This window comes from Lonchura striata, chromosome Z (genome assembly GCF_046129695.1).
Source record: "Lonchura striata isolate bLonStr1 chromosome Z, bLonStr1.mat, whole genome shotgun sequence".
NCBI lineage: Eukaryota > Metazoa > Chordata > Aves > Passeriformes > Estrildidae > Lonchura > Lonchura striata.
The window spans coordinates 15746026-15771213 of record NC_134642.1 but is presented as its reverse complement, the minus strand read 5'-3'; the positions used below and the strand labels follow the sequence as shown (position 1 = coordinate 15771213).

General features: G+C 39.8%; 1 protein-coding gene across 1 annotated transcript in view; it reads right to left on the bottom strand.

The window, feature by feature from the left end:
* KANK1 (KN motif and ankyrin repeat domains 1) overlaps positions 1-25188 on the bottom strand; it is a 126804-nt gene that overhangs the window by 43689 nt on the left and 57927 nt on the right. The window contains exon 3 of the mRNA XM_021531744.3: positions 6227-6343. Coding sequence (XP_021387419.2) covers positions 6227-6263 — 37 coding nt within the window. The 5' untranslated portion in view covers positions 6264-6343. The remainder of the gene's footprint in view (positions 1-6226; positions 6344-25188) is intronic.

Sequence of the window (25188 nt, the reverse complement as noted above, 5' to 3'; positions counted from 1 at the left end):
TCTGGTGCTTGCTCTTACCCTCACCCCAGCTGCCACGAGACAGTGCAAAGCCATGACTTCCACCATGAGAACTTGGGGGTTTTATCACTGTTGATCTCCAGTGCAGGAAGGCTGCATGGTACCACAAATAGCAATACATGCCTGATGAGTCCCTAGAAAACTTTAAAATACAAGATGAGCACCCTTAGCTTCCTCCCAGGGTGTAAAGGGCATGTATTTCCACAGGGAGCAGCAGCAGGCCACATGAGAACGTCATGTGCTGCCACACAAGTGCATCACAACAGCCAGAGAAGGAAAGCCTGCATTGCTCCATGAGCAAGCCTTCGTCAGAGAGAATGAACACAGTCCTCTGCCTAGGTGAGATATAAGAATCTGAGCAGCTGCAGAAGGTAATCCAGAACAACAGCTGCAGTAATCTCTGACAAAAAGACAGATCAATTAAACATATTCTTTTTTTCAAGGCAGCTTTGTCCTCCTGCAGAGCATCAGCATATCATTATTTTGTGTCATGGACCATCTCTTTCCCACCTCATGCAATTTCCATTTCTAAGGACTGGACTATCCAGAGCGGACTCCTATGTCGCCAAACTTCCAATGACACTATATTTAACTTATTCTAACTTCTTCCTGATCCCTGCCTTTCCACTAGCACCCAAAATCAGACCTGTAGCACATTCTTTGGACAGCAAGTCCTGAGTAAAAGATGGGTGGTCCCTGGCCCTCTGCAGTCTCATAAAGGTCTTTAAGTTGGGCAAATGTAAGTCAGTGAATTTTTAAGTGTTCTACTGCAGAGGCAAATACACCCTTGTATTACAGTAATCAACTAGCAGTTGCAGAAGCAGTTATTAATTCAAGTAAAAAGACAACATTCACTGTGAGATCACATGCTTCTACTCCAGCCATCTGTCCTTAAGGCAGATCTGGCATCAGTGAATGTACTACAGCATACTGATAAAAATGTTGATATGACTTGTGATAGAGATTATGTGAAATCACTGAAGCCTCACTCACCCTTCTTCCCATAGATTTCATGGTCCCACCCTAGCTTGTCTTTTAATACTGGGCACCACCAGAGTGACTCACAGGACCGCTTGTGGGTGAGGCAGGAGCTGGATCCCAGTGACAGCTATATGCCCATCCCGAAAGCTCAAGACTGCAGGCCAATGGAGCAGGCTCTCTTGACGGCAAGAGCCTTTCACCAGCTACTAAAACACACACTTTGGCATACACCCATCTCCATTAATTCTGAAAATTACTGGAAACAGGTTTGGAGCAGGGAGCATGCTAGGGGAGGAACACGTTTAGATAGTCTGTCATCACACAGTCCTGACTCAAACAAATTGTCCTTGCATGACTGATTAGGTAAAAAGACAAACTCTCCTGAATCCTGGTCACTTGCATCTGCTGAATAAAGTAAACTCAGAGGCCGCTGAGTGCAGAGCTTGGTGTGTCAGCAGCACTGCAGCCATGCCGCAGTGACAGCCACTGCGCAGGAGGCAGTGAGAGCGACTGGCAGCTGGGCTCCTGGGGCAGGCACCTCACTACTCAGGAGCAAAGGCTCCAGCAGATGGGCTACTACCTGGCAACCAGCACTTTCAACTGGTAACTCATTTAGGTCTGTAAGTTCCCAGATGGATGGTCTGTAATGAAGAATGGTGCTAAAGTGAAGAAGTAGTGAAGAATTCTGCTAAAGTAACAGTGTAACAGTGGTAATGTTCAGGTGTACACTTTCTGCCTAGACTATATTTACATTATGAGGCTAGAAATAATGCAAAATTCTGTGCATATTACCTAAAATGAATGAGGAAAATGGAATCAGAGGAGAGACGGTAAGTCAAATAATACAGTAACTGAAAGAAAAGTGTGTCTACAAATCTTTGGTAAGAGTTGTTACAAATCAATGCAGAGGATGTGTGTGATAAAAACATTTACTCTAAGTAAATGTTCTATTTACTGGCCTCAATTAAAAGGGTTAATAAGTTAACTGGGGTTTTCATAATACTTTTCAACAGTTGCTTAAGCATTTATATACCAGCAGATGGAAAATACATTTATTAAACATTTGGTCTTTGAGTCATGCTGATGTTAGTATCTCAAACAACATTAATTCAGGCAGCAGCTTTTAGTGATGGCCTCATTCTCTGCCTAACTGGTGTATAATTATAACTTCATGTAGGAGTTAAGAAAATTGCTCAGATACAAAGAAAATCTGACCAGAAGCCCACAGGGTGCTCCAGTGTAACTGCGCACATATAAAATAACTAGAGGATGCCAGGCTGCTGCAGAGGAAACAGCGGTCCAGATATCATTTGTATCTCTCTCATCAAACCACCTGTGGTCCCACAGCCCTGGCTTGCTGCAAGGAATGGAGGTGGATGCCCAGATCAGCTGTGAGTGAAAAGAATACACTGGGAGCAAATACACTTGACAGCTGCAGACTGGCTATCACAGCAGCAGTTCCTTGTTTTACAGGTGCAAGGAGACTAACAGTAAAAATGATGTTCAGGTGCTACAATGTCACCACTTTAAGAATTGTGCTGGACTCTAAAGCATGGAGCAGAGTTAAACATGCAAATAAGCAGCTGAAATGAACATGTGCAGGATGCTGTGCTTCTGTATGTAGAAAAGCAAGTTAAAAATGGAGTGGGAAGGCACAGAAACATAAATCCATACACTAGATTGACGAGAAGGTAAAGACAAAAGGGAGGAAACAGAAAAGAGCAGGGAAATCTCTGACCCTACATACAGAAAATAATATGCATTTGCTGTACAGCAAAAGTAAAGAAAGGGTTTGTGCAACAGCCTTGCTATACTGACCCCTGCAGCTCATCCTACTCAAAAAAACTGGAAGTGCTTTTTTATGTCTGTTAAGGAGCGACTAACAATTCTTCAGTCTCTGGATATAGAAAATGAGGTGCTTAGGGAAGTCAAATAAAAAATTTTTTTTGTTATAGTTAGTGACAAAACCAGTTTTTAATCCTTTATCTTTTCTAAATCAGTCTCCTATGTTTGTTTTGCTGTTTCCTTCTTTTCCACATCAGAATAAACAGAATTAGACTGGAAGTTTATTCCATGCAGTGCCTTTCAGAACATCTGTTTTGAAAAGAAAGTTTTCACAAAGAGGTTGTTAGTGAAAGGAATGAAAATCCATTTGGAGCTATTTCCAAACTGCCCTGTAAGTTTTCTGCTTGTTCATTGTTCATTGTGCTTTTCGTAGCTGACTGGAAGACATTTCTACAGATATCATTATAGAAATGTTAGCAAAGCCTCATTAAATAGATGAATTATGCATCAGTCCTAGCAAGCACAGAAGCTAACAATTACTGGAAGTTTCACCCAGCAGTTAATGGAGACACTAATACTATTTAGAGAAACAATCACCTAATTTATTTTTTCTTGTACTATGCAAAAAGAAATTAATTTGTATCATGTACCAAACCAACTGCAGACTCCCAATAGCTCCCCACAGACTGAAGGTATTTCCCAGCTCCTGAGGCAGCTTCTTGGATGACTGCACACCATGCTCTGGACTTGTTCTACACTCCTTAACTCTGGTTTAGTTTACTGGACTGAGCAGTGAGCTCACATGCCTCAAGTGAAGACTAAACAGTTATCCAGAACCTATAACTAAGCACTATCCAGCACTTCATAAAATATAGCAAATTTTTCTGCAAGCACCAATTTATTCAGGTCTTTTCTGAGCAGACAGTACAACTTTGACAGCCTAGTCCAACATCAGTAAGAAAAAAACCTCCCAAACTGGATAATAAAGAATAAGTAAGCTTGCAGCCCAAAAAAATACAGTTCACTACGAGACCTCTGTGCAATGAAATTGTGAACAGAGTTATAAAATTTTGAAGTCAGCAGCAAACAAAACTATTGACAAACAGTACTGAAGCATAAATCACAGACTGTCATTTATTCATCACATTTAAGGCTAATGTCTTTACTGAGATAGGCAAGAGACAGTGAAACTAATGATAGGTACTTTCATGATAAAGTCATCACTTGCTTTGTAGTTTATCTCCTATACACTCTCACTAAAATATTTACAGCAAATCTACTTCCCATAAATATCCCTTTAAAAAAATCTCTATGCAAATGCAAAATAGCTAGATCCTTTCCTGGAAACAAGTTCCAAATTCAAGCATTCCTTTACAAATTTCATCTGCAGCAGCAGTAGTCCACATAGGCTTATACACTGCAAAAAAATTACCGAAATGGCACATAGGCATAATTATTTGATAGTGCAAGTACTCACATTCTCGAGTTAACCAAAGGAAACCACTGCTTGCTTCTTAGTCACTTCATACTTGAATGAAGCTGAACATGTGGTCAGACTTGCCAAAATATTCAAGTAACGTAAATGTGGTTTAGTAGTCCCTAACAAGTCTTTCTAGTTCTTTTTCCTGCTGCTGATTGATTCAGAGGGCGCAGAAAACACCACCCCTGAAGTTTGTCTTTCCACTCGTAGCGCTCCATGCAATTAAGAAGCTTGCTTCAATACCTCCAACGCCCAGATCAGTTCCTGCTCATCCAAAGGCATTCTCTCCCAGGCAGCACAGCAGCACAACAAATCACAGGTATTTGCCACCCAATATTTTGTCTATTATGAACTATTTGGAGAAACGGGCGTACATATCTGCATGTTAGAACACTGGCCTCAAGGGTTTGCAAAGCCAACAAGTCCTGACAGTATCTGCAAAATGTTGTCCAATTTTGTTCTGAATTAAATACTTGTTTTTTATTACAGCGTCTTTCTACGAATAAGGGAACAAACAACTTTATCCTGCAAGAAGGGAACAAACAGCTTTATCCTGCAAGAAGCCTTGTTTGTTTGCATAATAATCCTGAAATTAAAACTTCATTTTGCAATAATAGTACAAGCATTTAGTTTCTTTTAGACTTACACATCAGCCCACCAACTTTTTCAATAGACAATTCTACTGCAGGGAGAAAAAAAGATTAGTAATCAGTAACACTCCATGCACAATTTTTCTTTCCTTGTAAGCAGAGGAAATTTTTCTGCATGACTTAAGTTAAAGGTGTATTACAAAAAAAAGTCAAGTTACATGGGGGTGTTTAGGCAGCAAACAGCTACAGTTAAGTCACACACCAGAGGTTTTGCAGTCTACCTTCTCAAAAGGATTACTGAAGGTTACAAAAGGATATGGTTTCTATCTTAAAGAATATACTCCTAATTATATAAAATGGGCATGGGAGAAGGGAATAGAAATATCTTATTTCAGCAGTCTCAAGATTTAACAACATTGGTAAATTTAGCCTTAAATCATCAACAGATAATAGTAATTCCAAAGACTTAACTGAACTTTCACTAGCCTTTAAAAAAGACTTCTTGTTTTGCACAAAACTGCACATAGTGGCACTCCATATTTCTAATATCCTGCACACAAAATGTTTTAATCCCATGGTCTAATTAGAATAATTCTACAGTGAGCACAGTGAGTAACTCACAAGCTCCTGCCATGCACTTGACATTTTCTGTGTAATCCTACTGTGACAGCCTCAGCTTTAGTGGGCTAAAACTATGTTTGTGCAGTGATCAGAAGAGGAAAATATTGACATAACCGCAGGAGGAGCACTGCTGCTGTGCTGTTATCAGTAGTTCTGCAATTTCTGCCCCCTCCTGACCTGCCAGCCCTCCTGAGCAACCTTTGAACATGCCAAGCAACCCATATCACAGAGTATCACACAACCAAAACAGATAGTTCAGGAACTCCTTAAAAATAACAAAAAAGTGAACACCTCTTCACGTTATTGCTTGAGAAATGGTTTTAAGCTTTGTGTAGAAGTAAGAAACAAGAATTTGACTGATTAGTAAGGGTAACCAGGAAGGGCTGGGGATATGATGCATTAAGAGCTGGTTAATCTCACAAACTATTACAGACTCAGTGTAACAGCCTCCTGATTTGCAGAAAAGCCCTCCCAGAGTCTAGAGTAAGCCCCAGTAGGTCCTTGAAAGCAGAGGAGGACAATGCATGCTGAATGATGGAGTGCCAACCCTTAGGTCTTCCCAAACTATTTTGCATACTATAAATATTTAAAAGATTATTGGGGTGGTTGGGGGCAGAACAGATGGTCTCTGATCTACCAGGAAACTATTTTTTCAGTATTTAAACTGCCATTACTTCCTTTTCCTGCTTGCACAATGTAAGAATTCTTTTAATTAATAATCCAAAGGGGGAAAGTGTTCCCGTTCAGTTACCTGCAGCGCTGCCGTTAGTGTTTGCTGGGTAGGCCATGTTTGCTCAGTGACACATCCACTGCTAGGTTTTTTGGAGTCATGCAAATGCCATGCATCAAGTCCAACCAGACATGCAACCTGCAACAAACAAGTAAAAAGCAGTTAAAAACAGGTTGTTTTAAGAAGTTAGGTACATTAAGCAGTAGGCATTTCTGTCTGTTTAAAGTCTCATCTTTAATAAAAACTTCAGCCCAGCACTAGCATGCTCCTCTCAAATCAGCATCCTAGCTATCACAAACCCCAAGGGTGTCCAAGTGACTGTAGCTGAACCGTGGCTCTCTGACAACCTCTGGATCTGTCATTAGTGAGGATGCAACTATCTGAATCTGCAATTGGCCTTGATTTTCATGTCCTGTCCTCAACTTTTTTGCAGCTGGTCTCTAAACTCCCCTGTACCACCGCAGGTTCCTCATTTGCAGGCATGTGTATAAAGTTTTAGATTATCCAACATCTTACAAAGGCAGGGTTAGAGGATTTTTTAGGTGAAGAGCACCTACAGAAGCACTGTACCAGTGAGCAATTTCTGTGCTCAGATGTGCCCCTGGGGAGGTGTGGGTAGAACCCTCAGATGCAGCCAGAGCAGGCATCTCTGCCTGACAAACCTGGACACCAAGAGCTACTGGAAGCCAGCAGGGTGGCATGGATGCTGTCAGGAGTGGTGCTCATCTGACTTCAAGACCTCTCCACTGCAAGTTCCAGCAGCAACGGGTTCTCTGGGTGTTGCATTTTCTTCCAACCCACACATGGGAGATTGAACCAATAAGCAGCATTTGCCTAAAGCTCAGGCTGCAGGTACAAAAAAGGGCACTGTCTTCTTGGGTGGGTGGCTGCTGAGATGAAGCCAAATGAGAGGCAGAAGCCAAACCAGCAGCAGTTCTGTGGTTTGCTGGCTGGCTCGGCAAAGCCAGAATTGTTGGCTCTGCAGCAAGGCTCAGTTCCTTCTTCCCTGCCCAGCTTCAGTGCAGGGGGCAGCCTGATCACAACTCTCATCTTCAGGGCAGAAAATCTGACTCATCTGGGGCTGCGGAGATGCCTCTTCCTGAGTCTGCTTTGAGTTTTCTACAGTCCAAACAGCATTTTATTTTGTTGACTCAGATAGGTGGAGCTTAGGCATATAAAGAACATGTTGCTTTGCTGACCCCCATCTGACTTGGGTTGACAACTCCTCAAGAAACTAGTCACATTTTTCCAATTATATTTGATTTATCTTTGACACTATGTGCAGAAAAGTATTTAAAAGCTAAGCAGATTAGCAAAGTAAAAGAAAATCAAGAAATTAATGAGGGCTGGCACCATGTGAATTTGAGTCAGAGATACACTGACTGATAGAGAAGCTGGCTGTCTTTAAAATGTGATAGAGCTCCATCATACAAGTTAATACAGCCTTGCTTTCTCCTTCAACAACACAAATACCTTCATTTTAAGTACAATCCTGATATAAATTTTCCAAGAATGCAGAAAGAGCTTCATTGCAATTTCTCCTTCCCTAGCTCTGCCTTATACACTGATGTTTACCACATCTTGTTCAGTGAAGGGCAGAGCATGAAGCTGCTGTAAAGATTGTATAAGTGAAAGGCTATGAATGGCAATATAAGGCAGGAATCCAACACAGGCCTTAATCAAAAGAGGCCCATCACAAGATTCCAGGCCTAATGATAATTATAAAATTTCTGAAACAATGAAATATGGCAAAGAAAAAAAAAAAAGAAAAAAAAAAAGAAAAACATGTTGCTAACAGAGTTTGCAGCTGGGACAGAAGTTTTAAATCTGTGAGCTTGTAGGAAAATATTAACGACTTCCTTTCAAACAGAGAGATTTTAAAGCATCACTCCCATGTCTTCTTGCTATAAGGATATAAAGTTATGATTTAAGGTGAAGACAGGCAATTTTTACTTAGTCCCAGTGAATGCTTACTGAAAAGTTATTATCAGCCTCCGTGTGAAATTCAGGATGTCTCCTGAAGCTCAGGACAGCCGCTGTCTCAGGACGGGCTGCACATAGCAAGGTATCTATCTCTATCATTGTAACCAAGAGTAAAGAAAACTGAATTTATTCACTCACTTCTAATTTGTTCAGCATAGCTCTGTGCTGTCTTGGTAGCACTGTAACAACAGGTATGCTTCCCTGCTTTCATTATATGCACTGTACAAGGGGAGACCTGAGAGCATAGCATGCACCCAGGGATGGGTATGGACAGAGGGGTGGGAGGGGATCCTCGGGGGAGGACACATCTCTTCTAGGTGCAGTGCAGTCCCAAACATGAGTGAGTCAACCACAAAAAAGAGGCCCGACTGTGGCGTGCCTCATGATGGGTTTAAAAGTAAAACCTGTTACAGTCACCATTCACAGGGACAAGTGAGGAGAGCTTCCTCATAGCAAGAAATAAATGTAATTGAGGTGAGAATTGACACAGAGTTAATAAAAACAGTGCTGAAAATCTAAACAAGGCTTGAGATATTGAGATCTCCATTGTTTTGTGGCTTGAAAAGATGCAATTGACCTGATACAATGCCTTGTGAGTATGCTTCTGCCAATTTCAAAGCTATGCAGGCTCAAGTACCTCAAGCAAACTCACTTGCTGCTTCTGAGCTTAAGTGAGGATTAATAAAATAATTCAGGAAGCAAATTTAGTCCAACAGCTAGAAGAAAATGAAAAAAAGAAAGGAAAATATAGGACCTAATAATTTCATAGCTAAGTGAAGTAATTGACTTCTGTATTTTTTGGTATGGTAGGGTTTTTTGTTTTGCTTTTTGTTTGTTTGTTTGATATTAAATGTAGCAGGAATTGAAAAGCTACCTATTAAACAGCCCTTTAAATACAGAGAAAATTTGATCTGGCTCAGCAAACTCATGGAAGAAGGGAATTTTGTTAAAATGTGCTTTGAGCTATACATGGGGAACTGTATTCCTGAAATTGCATCAACACATACATGGATCATTTTTAGAATGGTGCCACATGTAATTCCCCAGTTGCACACACCCCAGAAGCTGCATTTGGACACAAGTCTCTCATGTGGGTGAGGCGCATAAAAATACCAGAGACCAGCTAGAACACAGAGAGGAAGAAAACTTAGTCTCCTCTACAGCAAAGCATATTCTCTGGCAGAGACATCTTACACAAGAAAATTAGTAGAGGAGCTTGTATAATCCATTCCCAAGTCTTCAACTCTTTGCCTATGTGTTTTTACATGCTCAACCCATGCTTGCCTGTGAATACTGTGATTTACAGATCCTAGGGCAAATGCAAAACAAGCAGAGACTAGCTGTATGAAGAGTTATTGCTCAATGAAGCAGTTGTTAAAAGTGTTTTGCATTAGATATTCAAACTCTCTTCTGCCCTGAGGTTCAATAGCAAAACCTTAAACACACATGATCCTCAGTTTCTACAAACATTCATGACACCTCAGCTTTTACAGGTTTTTCCAGAATGGTGATTTCTTAGGGAGAACATGAAGCCTATGTCCTAATCCTGTCCTAGTCACAAGGGAAAAGAACCTTGCTCCTCTTTTGTGCTGTGTCTTGCTAGGTCACTGACACCTATTCTGGTGTTTCTGCACCAGAAGTATCTGAGTAGGTATAGATCAGTTCTGGCATCCACACAGCAGATCTGCAGAAATGCAGAAGCCTCTAGAGGCACAAGCTTGCAGAAGATCCAGACTCGCACTTCAGTCTGATGTTTGTAGGAGACACTTAAGACAGAAAATGGCTGAGGTTTGGTCTAAGAGCAGCTGTAGAACAGCATGTTGGCAACACAGTAATTTCTAGAAGAGAAATCTAACTCAGCTCTTAACCCAGAAAAACAATCCTGAAAGTCCTCCTGTCCAGGGCTGAGGTCACATGTGGAAATAGTGATGGGCACACACTGGTTTGTGGGATTCAAGGAAACAGATTCTGGCTTCCCAGGCAAGGAGGCTTTAGGCTAAGTAGATGCATATGTAACTTCTTTTTTCTCATGGCACACACTGACTCTTAAGAGCAAACAGTCACCTCAACCTCTCCAAAAAAGCTCCAGTTCAGCACCATAATTTGAACTACTCACAGGGTGATTATGGCTCACACAATACAATTCTGTTGTTTAAGATCTAGATTCCAAGTGGGAGTTCTGTAGATCAGAACTGTGACGGATTTGAAGGTACAGGCTCCCAATTGTTCAAATGAATATAGTCAGGGAATGGTTTCAGGAGAAAAACCAGCTCTGCAATCCTATCCAGCAAGTGCAAAGTGGTGATTAAATAGTCGGGTAGAAGGGTTTGACAGAGCAAGTTGACCCATGAGATGCAATACTCAAGAAGAACTGGTACTGCTCCATTCCTGCTATACATCAGTGCAACAAGACTTCTACCTGAGACTTTGCTCTCACATGTGGGTCGTCCTGGCAGTAGAACTTGCCCAGTTTCATTCTGCAAGACACTGATATCATTTGCAAACAAAAGGCAAGATATATGCAAAACTCATCTGAAAACACAAATGGTAATTTCTCTAGCTGCAAGAAGAAATTGGCAGTGGGAATCCCTCCTGCTCAGCTAGAGTGGCAAGCACTTTTCAAATTTGTGATTCTCTACAGGAAACAGGAATATCTGCAACCTACGTGTACTAAGTATGCCAGGTGCAATTTAAATGAAGCAAGGTCTGAAGCCAACAACAGCAAAAGAGAAAGTATGTGGGGAGTTGCTCTGTGGTTGGTATCTATCCTGGGATAATGACTGTATCTCAGTGATACTTTCTTTTCAATCTTACCCCTGCCTTGGCTGTGTTCTTCTTATCTTTATGTTTATCAAAATGAGTGGCCAATAAATTGAAAGGCAACATTTATAAGGGAAAAATACTTTATTTTTTATATATATGCTACTTTAGAATTAAAAGCAAAAACCAAATAAGAATGCAGGCAGATAAGGATTTTTTTTTTCAGGTCAGACATGGAGTGATCAGTGTTGAGATAAGGGTAAACTGTGAATGATTTAAAATTTCACTTAATTATTTAATCATGTAACAATTCACCCATTCATATGCTTTCTAGAGCAAATGTCTTTATAATGTTTCATCCAAATCACAAACAAAGTAATGCAAGCTGCTGTTCAAGTCTCACTAACTGAACAAAATAAATCAGCAGCTAGGCCACCCTAAAATGAAGAACTAAAAATCCCTGGGACCATTGTTTCCTGCAGCATCTCTCAGGCAGCAGTCAGTTGTGGTTCAGTCTCTCCATCAAAAGACAGAAACAATTCTTACTATATGCAGTATGACAGGTAATTTATTTTGGACAATATTTAAGCAGTCAATCAAAAAAACTCACCTCTCATTATGTCATTATGTGTTGGATGGTGTGGTGGTTGTTTGGTTGGGGTTTTTTTTTCTTTTTTTTTTTTTCTTTTTTTTTTTTTTTTTTTTTTTTTTTTGTGCAGAATCTGCAGTATGATGAGAGCAAAAGAAGCCTTGTAAATCCTTCCAACAAGCAAGTTAATTAAAAAGATATGGCTACGGTCAGCATGAATTTACCTGCCTGCCTTCTTCACTCCCTCCACTAATGGCAGTGGTCTGTAAAAAGGTCTTTCTTTACAGCAGAGCTCCAGGCAAAAGCTGAGCTAAGCTCTGTTAAGAAGAGAGTGATGGCTCAGAAACTCTGGGACCTGAGTCAGCAAGCTGACAAAAGAACAGCCAGAGTGCTCCTACCCAGGCCAAATGCTTCCCTTCTGACAAAAACAACAACAAAATATCAGACCCAACGCAAAGCTTTGTTGCTTTTGAACCCCAAAGTTTGAGCTAATGCCATGCCAGGCTCCAGTTCTCAAGCTGTGTTGGAAATAAATATAAGACAGTTTCATGGGGATTCCCTCAATTGTCTTCTCCCCCAGCCCCTGCCTTAAGCAGGCTTGCATTAGCTTGTTTGCCCACCTTGTTATTGCTGCAAGCAGAGGATAAATGTACAACCTTCAGTAACATAGGGGTCTGAGGGGTTTTCTTCTACATACTTGAAAATTGTCTTATCATCTCCTGAGCCTCTGCTTCACTCTCCCAAGCCACTTACCCACTGTACAGGAATGGGGCTTTACTGGGCAGCTTTCAATACAGAAAATGCCCCAGAAAATGGATATATGTGATAATATTTCAAAAATACTGGGTCCTTCTGGCTATTTGAAATATCCCACATTTTTTCTGAATTTCTGCAAGTATTGCTTTGCCACATTTGCTAGCAATAGCAGAAATGGTCTACCTGGGTTTTAGGTTCCTACCACATGGAATTATCCAGTTGTGTCTGGAGGATTCAGAAGAGAAATCAGCCATTCTACACAAGCCACTCAGTGACTTGCTGGGAAAGGAAAAAGAAACAGCTAAAGTGTAGGAAATGTATTTGTAAAGAATTTTCAAAAGTTGATAGAAAGTTTATATGGTTTTGTACACCGGTATGGAAACACTGAGATAAGGTGTTTTAATTTAAGAAGGTTATAGACTAGAGATACCCCATCTCTATAAAAACTAAAAAAAAAAAAACCAACACAAAAAGATTTCAAAATAGTACCCAGCAGACACAAACATAACCAGCATTCTGTAGGGTCAGATAAATGATTCATCCAGACTATATTGTTTTCAATAGTAGCAACAGCATTTATTTTTTAAGGAGCGTTCAAGTGCCTTATGATGAATCCATGTTTCTGTATTCTCCAAGCACCAACAATTATTTGATTTAGAATATTTATATGAATATTTAAAATTACCTACTAAGGACAAACTAATGTCCTTAGTATGTAATTTTAATATTCATATAAATTGCCTGTGAATTTAACTAGCCTCTTTCTGACCCTGCTGATGCCAGCTGCTTCTGCTGCCTTGTGGGTCAGGAAGTCCCAGGCTGTCAATACCTACCCACGAAAGTTTTTCTTATTTTAAACTGATGTTTCACAAATTTTACTGCCACCAAATTCTTGCATTGCAGGACTTGGTCAAAATCAGTGCAGATTCAGCTTTTTCAGATTCAGATTCAAACCACAATCTGTGATTTTATGAACTATAATCTTCTCTCCCAGCTCATAGGCAATACAATGCCAGCTCATTTTACTTTGCCCTTTTTTTACCCTTTCATGTATAGTCACCATGTGGAAGATCCTGGTCATGAATAGCATCTTACTAAAAAGTCATTTACAAGAACAATCTTACAAAATGGGGTAAGGTACATTCTTTTTTTTTTTTAGTATAACCAAGCTTGGCTCTAACAACTAGCTAATTTGTGGGAAGGTAAACTTCAGTTCTAGTTATTCTTGTCAAGCAGTTAAGACAAAACAGAACTTACCTGCAAGCACAAGCAGCTTTCTCTAACACAGGCCAGAAGTTGCACCCAGCCCTCCAAAGTATCCCAAAAGACATCAGGTCAGCCTAGTGGACTTTTGATAACCATGCCTGTTCTCAGAGGGCAGCAGACTCACTGCCAGCCAGAAGTGGCAGCTCTAATGGCAGTGGCAGCCCTATATTCCTTCTATGAGGATCACCACTCATTAGAAAAGGAAATCTTTGTATGGATTCTGTGAACCAGAGTTGGGACACTTTTGTCACTTGTAATAAGGAGGACATCCCGTCCATACAGTCTGATGACTTGGTGGCCCTTGTCTAATGTGCAAGAGCATGTTTGGATGACACCCATCACACAGTGCTGCAAGGCACCCCATACCCTGCAAGCATTCTCAGACCACCCATCTCTTTTGAAAATCATTCCTGACAACATCATTGTCATCATGTTAGCTTACAGAAGGGAAAAAAGCCACCTTCAGAAGACTGCATGGTGCTGCAACTCAGAAACTCATTTCTGTTTACATTAGAGAAAAAAAAAAAATCAACTAGAAAAAGAAAAGCAATCCATGGTAGAAAAAACAACTTTTTTTAATACCTGAAATTCCTAATGGGTGATGTAGAAGACACTCCCTTTTATTTATGCCAGTGAATAATGAGTCACATAAAAGTACATGAATTCAAACCAGTATGGTATTGCTATGGGTTTTAATGCTTGCTGTGACAGGGAGCCCAAGGGATGAAACTGGGCTATCCATATTTTTCTTGTGGAAAAGCAGGAGGGATGAAACAGCTTAAAATAGTTCAGTCTTCAAGAGGGAAATTAAATGTGTGCTGAGCAGCATTTTCATCTGCTCTGACAAAGACTGAAATCCAGCGTGAAAAACAAATGACAAGGCTTCAAAAAAGTTGGGAGAGGAAAGAATGCATCTTGGGGACGATGCATGCATCCCAGCTGTAGTATACCTGTGGCCTCCCAGAACTGACAACCCTGGAATTGTTCTGCCTGGGATGAGAAGCAGTTCTACCTTCCTCTCCACAGCATAATGTATAAACTGTCCATTACTGTTCACTCAATGGGGCAGTACAAAACACTGTATCCTTTCCAGTCTATATTTAAACATTAAAAGTTGAACAACAGTTGGAAAAACACATATGCAGATCCCAATAATTTCAAATTAATTAACTTATTCAAAGAGAATTTACAGGTAGATAAACTTGAAGGTTGAGATGAACAAACCAATCAAGGATGTTTACAAACAGTTTATGAAATGGACTGTGATCTTGTTTGGACTTTATATATAAGACAAACTGTAAGGATTTTAAGGCACAAATTCTGATAAATAGAAAAGTCTAACTCTTCTATAAAGTGTCCAAGTATTTAGTCTTCAGTGACATTGCATGTATAATGGCACAAGCATGAAACATATTTAGAGGCAGACAGTCAAATATCAAGTCTGTCTCCTCCTCTGATTTTAGGTCTGAGATGCTATACATAACCAGACCAACTATAAAGCTGACATGACAGAAGGGCAACGATATGGAACAGTTGCCAAGTTCAAGGGCAAATACTTTTGTCTAGCAGCATTTGCTCATGTTACTGTAACCTCGGCTGAGGATGTATCTTTACCTGAGAAAGCTCCAGCAGATCAGCTTTGTCTTCATATAGCCATAAATGCTACCTTCCCCCCTCAATAATGCCCAAATCCCACTACCTCTTCCTTTTTTTTAACTACAAATATGGTTGGTACTGTGGTATCAACCTTACATGAACAGAGAAATTATAATATTTTTCCACAATGAAAGTGGGAAACTGTAGAGGCAAGGAGACAATATTGCAAGGGCCAGGCTCTTCCTTTTCATCCACCATAGTTTACAAGAGAGGACTCTGTCTACAGCCGACACTGCCAACATCTATCTGCAAGTGTTAGACAATATCTCCAACCTCAATACTAACATGGGCCCATTTCTCTTCCTTCAGCAATACAAGGGAGCTCTACTAATTACAGCTTTTCTAAGGAGACCACAACCCCACAGCTTCAGCATGGCCAGGGAACAAACTCCAGACATGCTCCAGGCTGCTGTCCCTTCCCACTCCATCACAGCATCCCACAGAAACAGCACTATTATTTCTACCACCTCACTAAACCACAAACCATCTCTTCTCAGGCTTTCAACATTAATTCCAGGGGTGAGGATGTTTATCTGGTCCTGCCTCCAAAGCCACCATATGTCCACACCACAGCCTATGAATTGCAAATCTTCACATTCTGGCAGGAGGGAGGCAGGATATCACAGCAGCAAAAACCTGCCAGATACCCCACAACATGCCATATGGGCTCTCATTGCAGAGCATGCAGAATCACCAAACCGTGCTAACACTGTGATTTGGAGCTGGCATGAAGCAGCTGGAGACCATCTGGCAGCAGGTGCAGCAGAGTATGATGGAGCCAGTCTAGCTGGGTATCTCCATAGTCTTCCTGCTCAACAGCTCATAGAGAAAGACTCATCAGCTTGTCAAGCAAGTGTCACTCAGCCTCAGCATTGCATGCAGCCAAAAACATTTTGCTACATGTGGACACCTGCAGGGAACTTACCCACCCAAAGGAGGAGACCACAAGTTGGGGCAATGCACTTGTCCCTCACAGGGAATGTTCCTCTCTGCAGCCTAGTCAAATCAACATTAAAACAACCTGTTCCTAATGCTCTGGGACTCTGTAATTTAATCCAAGTAATTGAAATCAGCATAGAGTTCATATAATGTCTTCCTCCTTCTCAGTGAGAGAGTGAACTAACACTTCCATTAATTATTCACAGCATCTTCTCATGCTCGTGCTCCTTATCTTTTTCAAACAGATGTACAGTGGCAGGAGAGTCCAGTGCAGAGAAAAGTGTGGTGATCAACTTACTGCACAAGAACTTTTCACTTAAGGAGCCAGGACTCAGTGAATTATGTCTATCCCCTGAAAATTCTAATTGACAGCCCTGCATCTGGCATCTGGCATGAGGCACACCATTGTGGTGCCACAGGGTGCCAGGAAGCAGAGGTGCTAAGAGGCTCCTGGGACGTGTGTGGTATGACTGCCACAGTGCTGACTCATTTCTGCCAGTCACATCCAAATAAACTCAGCCTTCATTCACACTGTGTGTCAGCCAGAGCTGTATCTCAGCGCTGACATGAGCTGAAACAATAACAAACAAGGGGCCATCTATATCTCACACCACGTGTCAAGTTAGAATCAAATCTGTAGTTCCCTAGATGGTGTATGGATCTGAAACACTCACCCTGTTATAACCCCGGGACAGTGGAGTCCACCATAATCTGCAAAAACCACAGCTTTCTATAGGAATCCATAAATATGTTACCTTTAGTCCTTTTAGTTGATCTCTTGTTAGATAGCAGAATGTTAATAAAGAAATAGCAAAATAAGGTATGTTTTTATCAGACACCATATGAGCAAACAGACAAATAGATGGCAGTGCATCTTGCACAACAAACCAACTTCTGGTAAAAAAAGCAATTCAAGAAGCTTTAAGCTTCTGAAAAGCAACACAACAGGACTGTCATTGAAACAATGCATCTTCAGTGTGATTCATGTGTTTCTCCACAGAAAGCAAGTCCTAAGTAGGAACTTATGTGGTGTAAATAAAACTAAAACTAATTCTGATGTTCTTAGTAACAAAAGAATGGCTTTCATATTCACTTGTATTGTTGAGAGCAGAATAAGCTCAATTATCAATGCCCTCCTGAAAGCACACCATAAAGGTCCTAGCAGTGGGGCACTTTCTTTGTTCAGATTATTCCCACCCACAGGGTGCTTCCCCAGAAAGCTAAACCATACTTTGAGCTCTCCTCAGCCCCGGTACCCACAAATTTCTGATAAACACACAGCCACAGTGAACAAATCAATACAGAGCTTTAAAGCACAACCATCTATCTTCTTGCAAGAACTGCAGAACAGAAAATACACTACTTATTTATACCGTCCCCCTTCTCCATCATTCTATGCATAATCCAGAAGACAGCAGCTGAATTTGAAGAAGGACGGTCCCAGTCAGATAAAAAGAAAATTTTTTTAAGATTTTAAGATTGTTTATTTCAATCTGAGCAGAACTTAAGGGTCCCTTCTGCAGCCACTCTAATTTCCTTAAAAAGTCTAAAAATAACACTTTTTAGCAATACAGCTAATCTTTTACTTATTTAAAATCTTGAGAAAAGTTCTTATAGGAGAGGACTCTTAAAAGAGATGCTCTCTCCCTAGCTTTTTTCTTAAGATGTGCTGTATTTCCTTTTCCCCACCTTACTTATTTGGAGGAGCTGTTTATTTTTAATGTTTTGTCACCAAGGATCTATGTACCTAATTTGAGGCTAATCTTATCTGCTACCATTCCTTGGAGCAACAGGTCCACTACACCTAAGCAATAGGAATTGTTACACTTCTGTATATTTTTGCTGTAAGGGAAGACAATAGACAAACAAACCCATTACAAAGCAGCACCACACGACAGGATTAAAGACCTTTGCAAGTCCTCCTCTTCCTTTTAATTTCTTAAGTTTCTGAAGCCACTTAATCACCATATGAGGAAATACTAGCATTTACTTTTTACTATTCTCTGCTGTACTGAATGATTTCCTCTTTCCCCCTGTCCTCAAAACAATAGCAAAAGCAAGCAGAGAGGTTAAAACTGAATTACTAAGGATATATGTATTACTTGTAATGGATTAATTATTAATCCATGTTTTGCCCTTTGTTTCTAATAATGTACATCCAGTATCAAAATGTTGCCAAGAAAATGAACAGAATTAAGGCTGTGTGCTAATGTTAGCCTGCAGTGAAATTCCAAGAGCTGAAAACATGTAAGAAGGCAAAATTTTCCTTAGGTAAACAATTACTTTTCCATTCCCTACATCTAAATGCCATCACATGTCTTGTATATAGGTGCTTACACAAAGGGAATTTTTCTTTGCTATAGAGCAATAGGGTAAATAATAAATTTAAGATATTAGATTGCACAGTATTTAGAAATATCCTGTATTTCCCTATTCATAAAAGCATTTCCTCTTTCAGGGAGGAAAGCTGCCATCAAGGTAGGAAGCTCTCTGCAATCATTTAAGATGGGGAAACACCTTATTAAGAAGAATGTGATCTGATTTTACACAAGTACAGGCACAAAAACTGCTTCAGTTTACCAGAACAGAATTGGCAGTACAAAATACTCACTTGTAAACCAGACAACAGTATTTCCAACACAGTATATGTACTTGACCAGAAAAATGTAAAGTTAAAAGAGAAGAAACAAGCAAATGATGTTAAGCTTGCAGAAGACAAGCCTTAAGAAATAAACACTATGAATTATTTAAAAAATATTATTTAAGAAGCAGACTATATTCATGTATTCAATTGAGTATTACAATTCAAATGCATAATTTTTGTTATATATTGATTATTTTATAGCACATCTATAACTGGGGGAAGAAATACAAACCCAAATGAAAATTATTTTGTGTTATGTGAGGACATTGGAATGCTTCTTACCTGCTGCCATCAAACTGAAAAATAATTGCTATGAAAATAGGACTTTTCAAAGAAAGAAAATACTGGATAGGTTCTTAAAGGGTGAAAACCAGCATTAGTTTCCTTATAGATGTAGCTAAATTCATCATACGATTGCTCAGGCGCATGAGCCTTTGAGGCACATACACAAACACTATTTTCTCATCAGCAACTATCAAGTAAGGCATGCTCTTTAAGAGCCATTTTAAGAAAGATAAATAGCACTTAAACAACAAAACTCCTATGGAAACTTACTCAATTTACATTGTCTTCACTCCCACCAAAATTAGAAAGCAAATGTTAAAAATGAACATGTCTAAAATTTGGTCAAGCTTTCCTGAGCAACATCCATCTTACAAATTGATGCGCCAAGTCACATCAACTTCTACACTGTGACCCATGCTTGCAGCTCAGAGTCAATAAAGAAGCCTATGGTTGCATTTTTTATCCTTAATTGAAGTATTGTAGCTGCAGCATAAGACTTCAAACCTTTGCATGTACCTCTCTGTTTGCTTAACTAGAGCCAACTCTCAGCTGATTTTTGGTTTTTGTTTTTTGGTGCATAAATCACACATCACACCTCAACAGTTGCTCTACAATAAGAACTAGGTAGATATGATTGCTGCCAAAATTTGTAGTGAGTGGCTTTGCTGTTGTTGTAAATAAATACTTGGGTGATTAACGTACTGCGAAGTAGCATAACATAAAATCAAGATTATTTTATTATATTATAACTCAGATAACAGAATACATTCTTGAAAAAGTGTGATAGAAATAGGAAGGGTTAACGTAGTGGCGGACGCTGCAGCACAAAAAGCAGACTGCAGATTTTCAGTAGTATTCATCCTTCATTTTCCTTAGGGAGCTCATTGCAGGACTTACAGAAGCAGAAAAGGACTTTCAAAGCTTCCTTGGAGAGCTGCTGATAATCAGATTACAGCATGGACTACAGAGCTGCAAGATATGTGAACATCCCTCTCTGTGATCTAGTCTGCGCCCAGTTGCAGGGAAAGGAGTAGCATAAAAAAAAGTTGAAACAAATTTCTTAGCATCACTGTTTAACAGCAAGATTTCTTGGTCCATAACTAATGAGATTTTTGTCTCAAGTAGGAGCTGGCCTCTCACACAAGAGCTATAGAGAGGAATCAAGGTTTCCAAGGTGTCTCCCACCATTGTCTCCCTATCAGCTCAGTGACACCCACAAATGCACCTCTTCATGGTGTTTACCTCTGCTGAGAGCTTGAGGCAGCTGTCCCTGTTGCAGGACAGGCACATAAACCCTGGCTCCATCCCTAAGGTGACCTACAGCTGCTGTGGTGGTGCTCGCTTTATGGCTGAGCATTTTGGAGCTGGGCAGTTTTTAGCTCATACGGAAATAAACACAGCTGTGAGTGTGAGCACCATTCCATCTCCTCCCCTCATGAAAGATTTTACAGGCAGCTGCTATGCTCCAAAAAAAGCTGCAGAAACAAACATTGCCAAAAGTGCCAATTAGCAAGGCAATGTGGGAAGGCAAAACCTGCATCGCTTTGCTCAGAAACCAAGAACTATTAAAAGTTAAAAAAAAAAAAATAAGAAAAAAAAAAGACAGCTTTACAAAATTCCACTTTTGTTTTATTGACTTGGCAGCAGTGAACAGTGGCAGAAGGAATGCAACTGTGGAGAGAACATTTTGTTCATTCTCAGCAGCACACAGGTTTTTGAAGCAAGGTGGGACAGAACAGCAGAAATCACTCCCTACACTCTCTAGATCTGCCCATCCCATGAGATAGTGTGTATTTAGCTTGCTGCAATAACAAAACAGCATTCAAAGCAACAAGGATGATGACACACTTAAAAAAAAACCTTTAGGAATCTCTGCTACTCTGTGCATATGAATACTATCTGTAAATGTAAATTTCATCTTATTAAAAAGTGTTGATAAATACTGCAAGATAGAGTTGATTCATGAGAGAGACAACTGCTGTCTAAAGAAGTAATTAATTTCTACCTGTGAATATCTTTAAAGGCATTAGTTCCAGAAAAAGAACTATTGCAGGCTGAGCTTTGTAGTTAGAAATAGGACGTTATTCCATTTGCATGTTCCTCAAGGGAGGGCAAAGTAAAATCAGAGACAATAAGCTCAAAGATACTTGGACAGTCCTTCAGAAACATTATTAGTTTCATCACACAGAGCAAAGTATTTCAGGCAAGCATGTTCACCGAGCCGCTGTGCTCATACGCATTATCACTCATGATGAGCATGACAGATTCTTGAGCTCTTTCCTCTGCAGCACTGACAAGCACTGGTCTTGCCAATTCCAACTGCTGATACTGAATAGTGCTCTTCTTAACAAAATCCAGTTGGGCTACTGAATGCCATCTGCTTTCCAAAAATGGGACACACTCTCCACAATACAACTGCAATCCTGTGCTGTATCACCGAGTGGCAGCTGCACAGCTTTATTCTGTGTATAAAAGAACTTGGAAAAACCTGACCCCAAAGAAAAATAGCACCTCAGAGTCAGATTTCAGAATACCAAAACAGATTATTTCAGGACAAAAGATGGATTCCACAAGAACAGAAGCTATTCCAATGTACCCCAATGGTGATCACATTTTCAACAAAAAATAGCTTTTTTGTTTTTAAACAAAGTTTCACAGTTCTAGAAAATTACTTCATTAAAAAGCTAACCATGTCTCCCTCTTCAGCATCCTAACTGTGACTAATGACAGTCAAAATTCACTTCTAACATTCAAACCACAACACTTAAAACCTATTTGTGGGACACTATAAAGCAATTACTTTTTTTCATTTTCAGCTTTGGTATCAAGGCATGTGGTTTCTGCTCCCAATCACCTGGAATCTACACAGTTAATTCCCAAATTTGCCAAAATCATCAGTGGGCATAGCAGTGCATACCTCTACAGAGCAACCACTACACGGAATAGTGGGGGGAAACAAACATCATGCTTCTTACCATCCCTCAGGGCGAGCTGTGTTTTGCACCAGCTCATAGTTACAGCATGGGCGGAAATTTGCATTAGAGAAAAGTAGGAGGAATAAGTAACAGGAATAAAAGATAAACAAATCTCCCAATGAATGTGTTTTAATTATTTCCTGCGAACTCTCTCACACCAACCTCTAATCCCAGATGAGATTATTATTAATTTTATTTATTTATTGTGTAGTCTTTATGTCCTAATCAGTCCTGTTCTTGATCTTTCCAGATCTGTTGATTAAATTACTGTTACTTATGTATATTACAAAATCAAAATGCATCACAATGACCTGTGGCATCCTAGCACTAGTTTTAGCAAACTTTTGTCAGAAAATTTCTGAGTCTCTATATAGGTGTAAACAGGGAAAAACTGCTGCTCTTGGAAGAACTGTAGCTCCTGCCCCCATAGCACAGGTGCTGAAGCAGACTGCCTAATATTGTCAACCAACGCCATTCAAGGGAAAACAGGATAGGGAGATTTGCTGCAAGCCAGGAAGTATGCTGTTTTGCTATTAGGACCATCTATGTGAATATGGAGACTAGGCAGCTAACAGCAAGATTTAATGGAATAGCGAGGACCCCGTTTGATTTTCAAAAGGCAAGAATCCACTAAAGCAGCTAAGCTAGCAATGCACTAGGTGAGCCTGCTACACTTTAACTATTCTAAAGACTCTGAATACCAAGATTTGGGTCAAAAGACCAAAATACTAAGATCTGTAAGCCTCACAAGATGCAAGGAACAAGTTTCACAGGCGACAGTGTATGCTCTCACACAGCTTGTGGTCTGCACCACTACTGGTTTGCAGTGCCCGGCTTTACTCCTGCAAGATGGTTAAGATCTCACCATAGGGCCATTCAGAGAGTGCAAACAGCAGCAAAAACATCCATGAGGAGACACTGCCAATTTAGTAATTGAGCAATTTATTTCCCAGACCAGCCTGCAGCACTGGAACCTGCTAAAAGCAGTGTGCATATGCCACAAACCAAAGCCTGGGCCGCTCCATCCTGCCCTCCGGCCCAGTCATTTCCTTGAGCTTTATTCCAGGGAATATGGGGAGCTGATAAACTGAAAAAACTGCAAGCACAAGGTATTATTATTGCCCCCTATTTTGCAGAATGTCAGAGGGAATATTTACAATAGGCAAGTACAGGATGCACAAACACCCAACTTTCCCAGGCATCAGCAATAAAAATGTGAAAGCATTGACCCATGCCAACTGATAAGCAGCTGTTTCAGTAAATTCACAGCAGAGTTGAGCCCAGGTTCAAAGCAGTTGCTGCGAGCTCCCACAAGGGCACTGTAGCTGACCTCATACTTATGGGTCTACTTCTTGGGATGTAATCCACTCTGAAAATGGTTTAATTTCCAAAAAATTGACTGAATGATTGAACTTCATTAAGTGAAATCATAATTTTCAGACAAAATTTGTCCCAGATAGAGAAGTCAAAGTTGTAAACTCTAACTTCGCTACTCTCTTCCTATGCTTGGCAACCCTCTCTGGACAAAGCATTAAACGTAACAACCCACACTTTCAGCAGCAGATGCCTCTAGCATTTTGCAAGTAGTCCTCTAGCATTTTCCATAAAGTAGTCCAAGACTCAATACATAAAATAAGAAGGTATATGTATTTTTTTGTTCTACCTGGAAAATACAAGTTTTTCAGCACAACTTAAACTATGGAGCACAGAACTGGCCAAGGCCAGTATAAAACCTGGCAGTAATATTAATGTTACTCACTGACAAATGGTGAATAATCAACAGATAAAAGGACAACAAATCTCATTTCCCAGCATTATGTCTACTTCTTCAGGAAACTGTATGTTCCTCTCAATTCAAACTAATTCAACCAGTATGTAATCAAGACAATTTTCTTAAAAACTGTGCTGAGACTACTGGGCAGAATTTTCTTTGCAATAAACCAATCTTTTCCTACTGAGGCTTCACATCTGTAGGAGATGTTCTATCAGTGAGAGGCAGCTGCACAAATCAAGCTTCCTTTTGCCTCTAATGAAGGTACAGACATTTAACAATTGTTCCTGTCAGCAAATTCTTCTGCTCTTACTCACAGAAATATACTTGACTTCAAGCACATTCAGCCCAGTGGTTACAGTATAATATAAACCAGTTATTACTCAATTTTCTGTAACTTCAATATTATAGCATGTCTGCATTTCCATTTATCTTTGGTAGACCACAGTATTTTCATTGGCATTGCTAGCTTACTTTTAAGGTCATTTGTAACTCCCAGCTGGAAGGAGGGGTTGAGTTTTCTATTTGTTTGTTTGTTTAGTACCACAGTGTGAAATAAAAAGCAATAATTCTTAATAAGCACACCTGGGGAAATGGTGATCCAGAAATATTGCCCTATACTGCATACAGTGACAATAATGTCCTGGTAGAGGAGATCATGAAAGAGAAACAACAGTATGTGTATTTTAATTTATTTATTTTTGCTAAAAAAAGGAGAAGAGAAAAAGTAACACAAGCTAGTTTTGTTATCCTTTTCAAATAATTTTATCTTTTATACTTTTTATCTTATACAGATAGCACAAGCCATGGAAAGATGCTGGCACTTTAGTGTAAAAGCATCTGGGTATTGGATACCTATTTCCAATTAAAAGTTTCATAGTTCTCTCCCCCACAAGATAAACAGCTTTACCTTAAAACCTTTCTGATAATCAGTTTCAAATCACTAATCTTAATTTCTATTTTGCATTATGTATCAGAGCTAAAGGATGTGCCACAAAACACTTGGTGAAAATACATTTTTACACATCTAAGACAAATTTTTGCAGAGGTGTCTGCATGGTACTTTTTCTAATTATACCTAAGGGCTAAGTTGAGTAGATAACAGATAGCAACTTTTTTACCTAACTCAAAATAATTGCTAGCGGATTTGCCAGTTATTATCTAAACTTTCTTTCCCTTCTCTCTACTGGTAAACTTGCTGAAGGTCTTACTACAAGGAAAATGTGAGACCACAACTCCCACAATTTCAAAGACCTATACCTTGGCATAAATACCTCAGAATAGGGACTATTATTTTTTCCAACATACAACAGGTTCATGACCATCTAGTCAGAGAAGAATTTCAGATACCATGTTTCA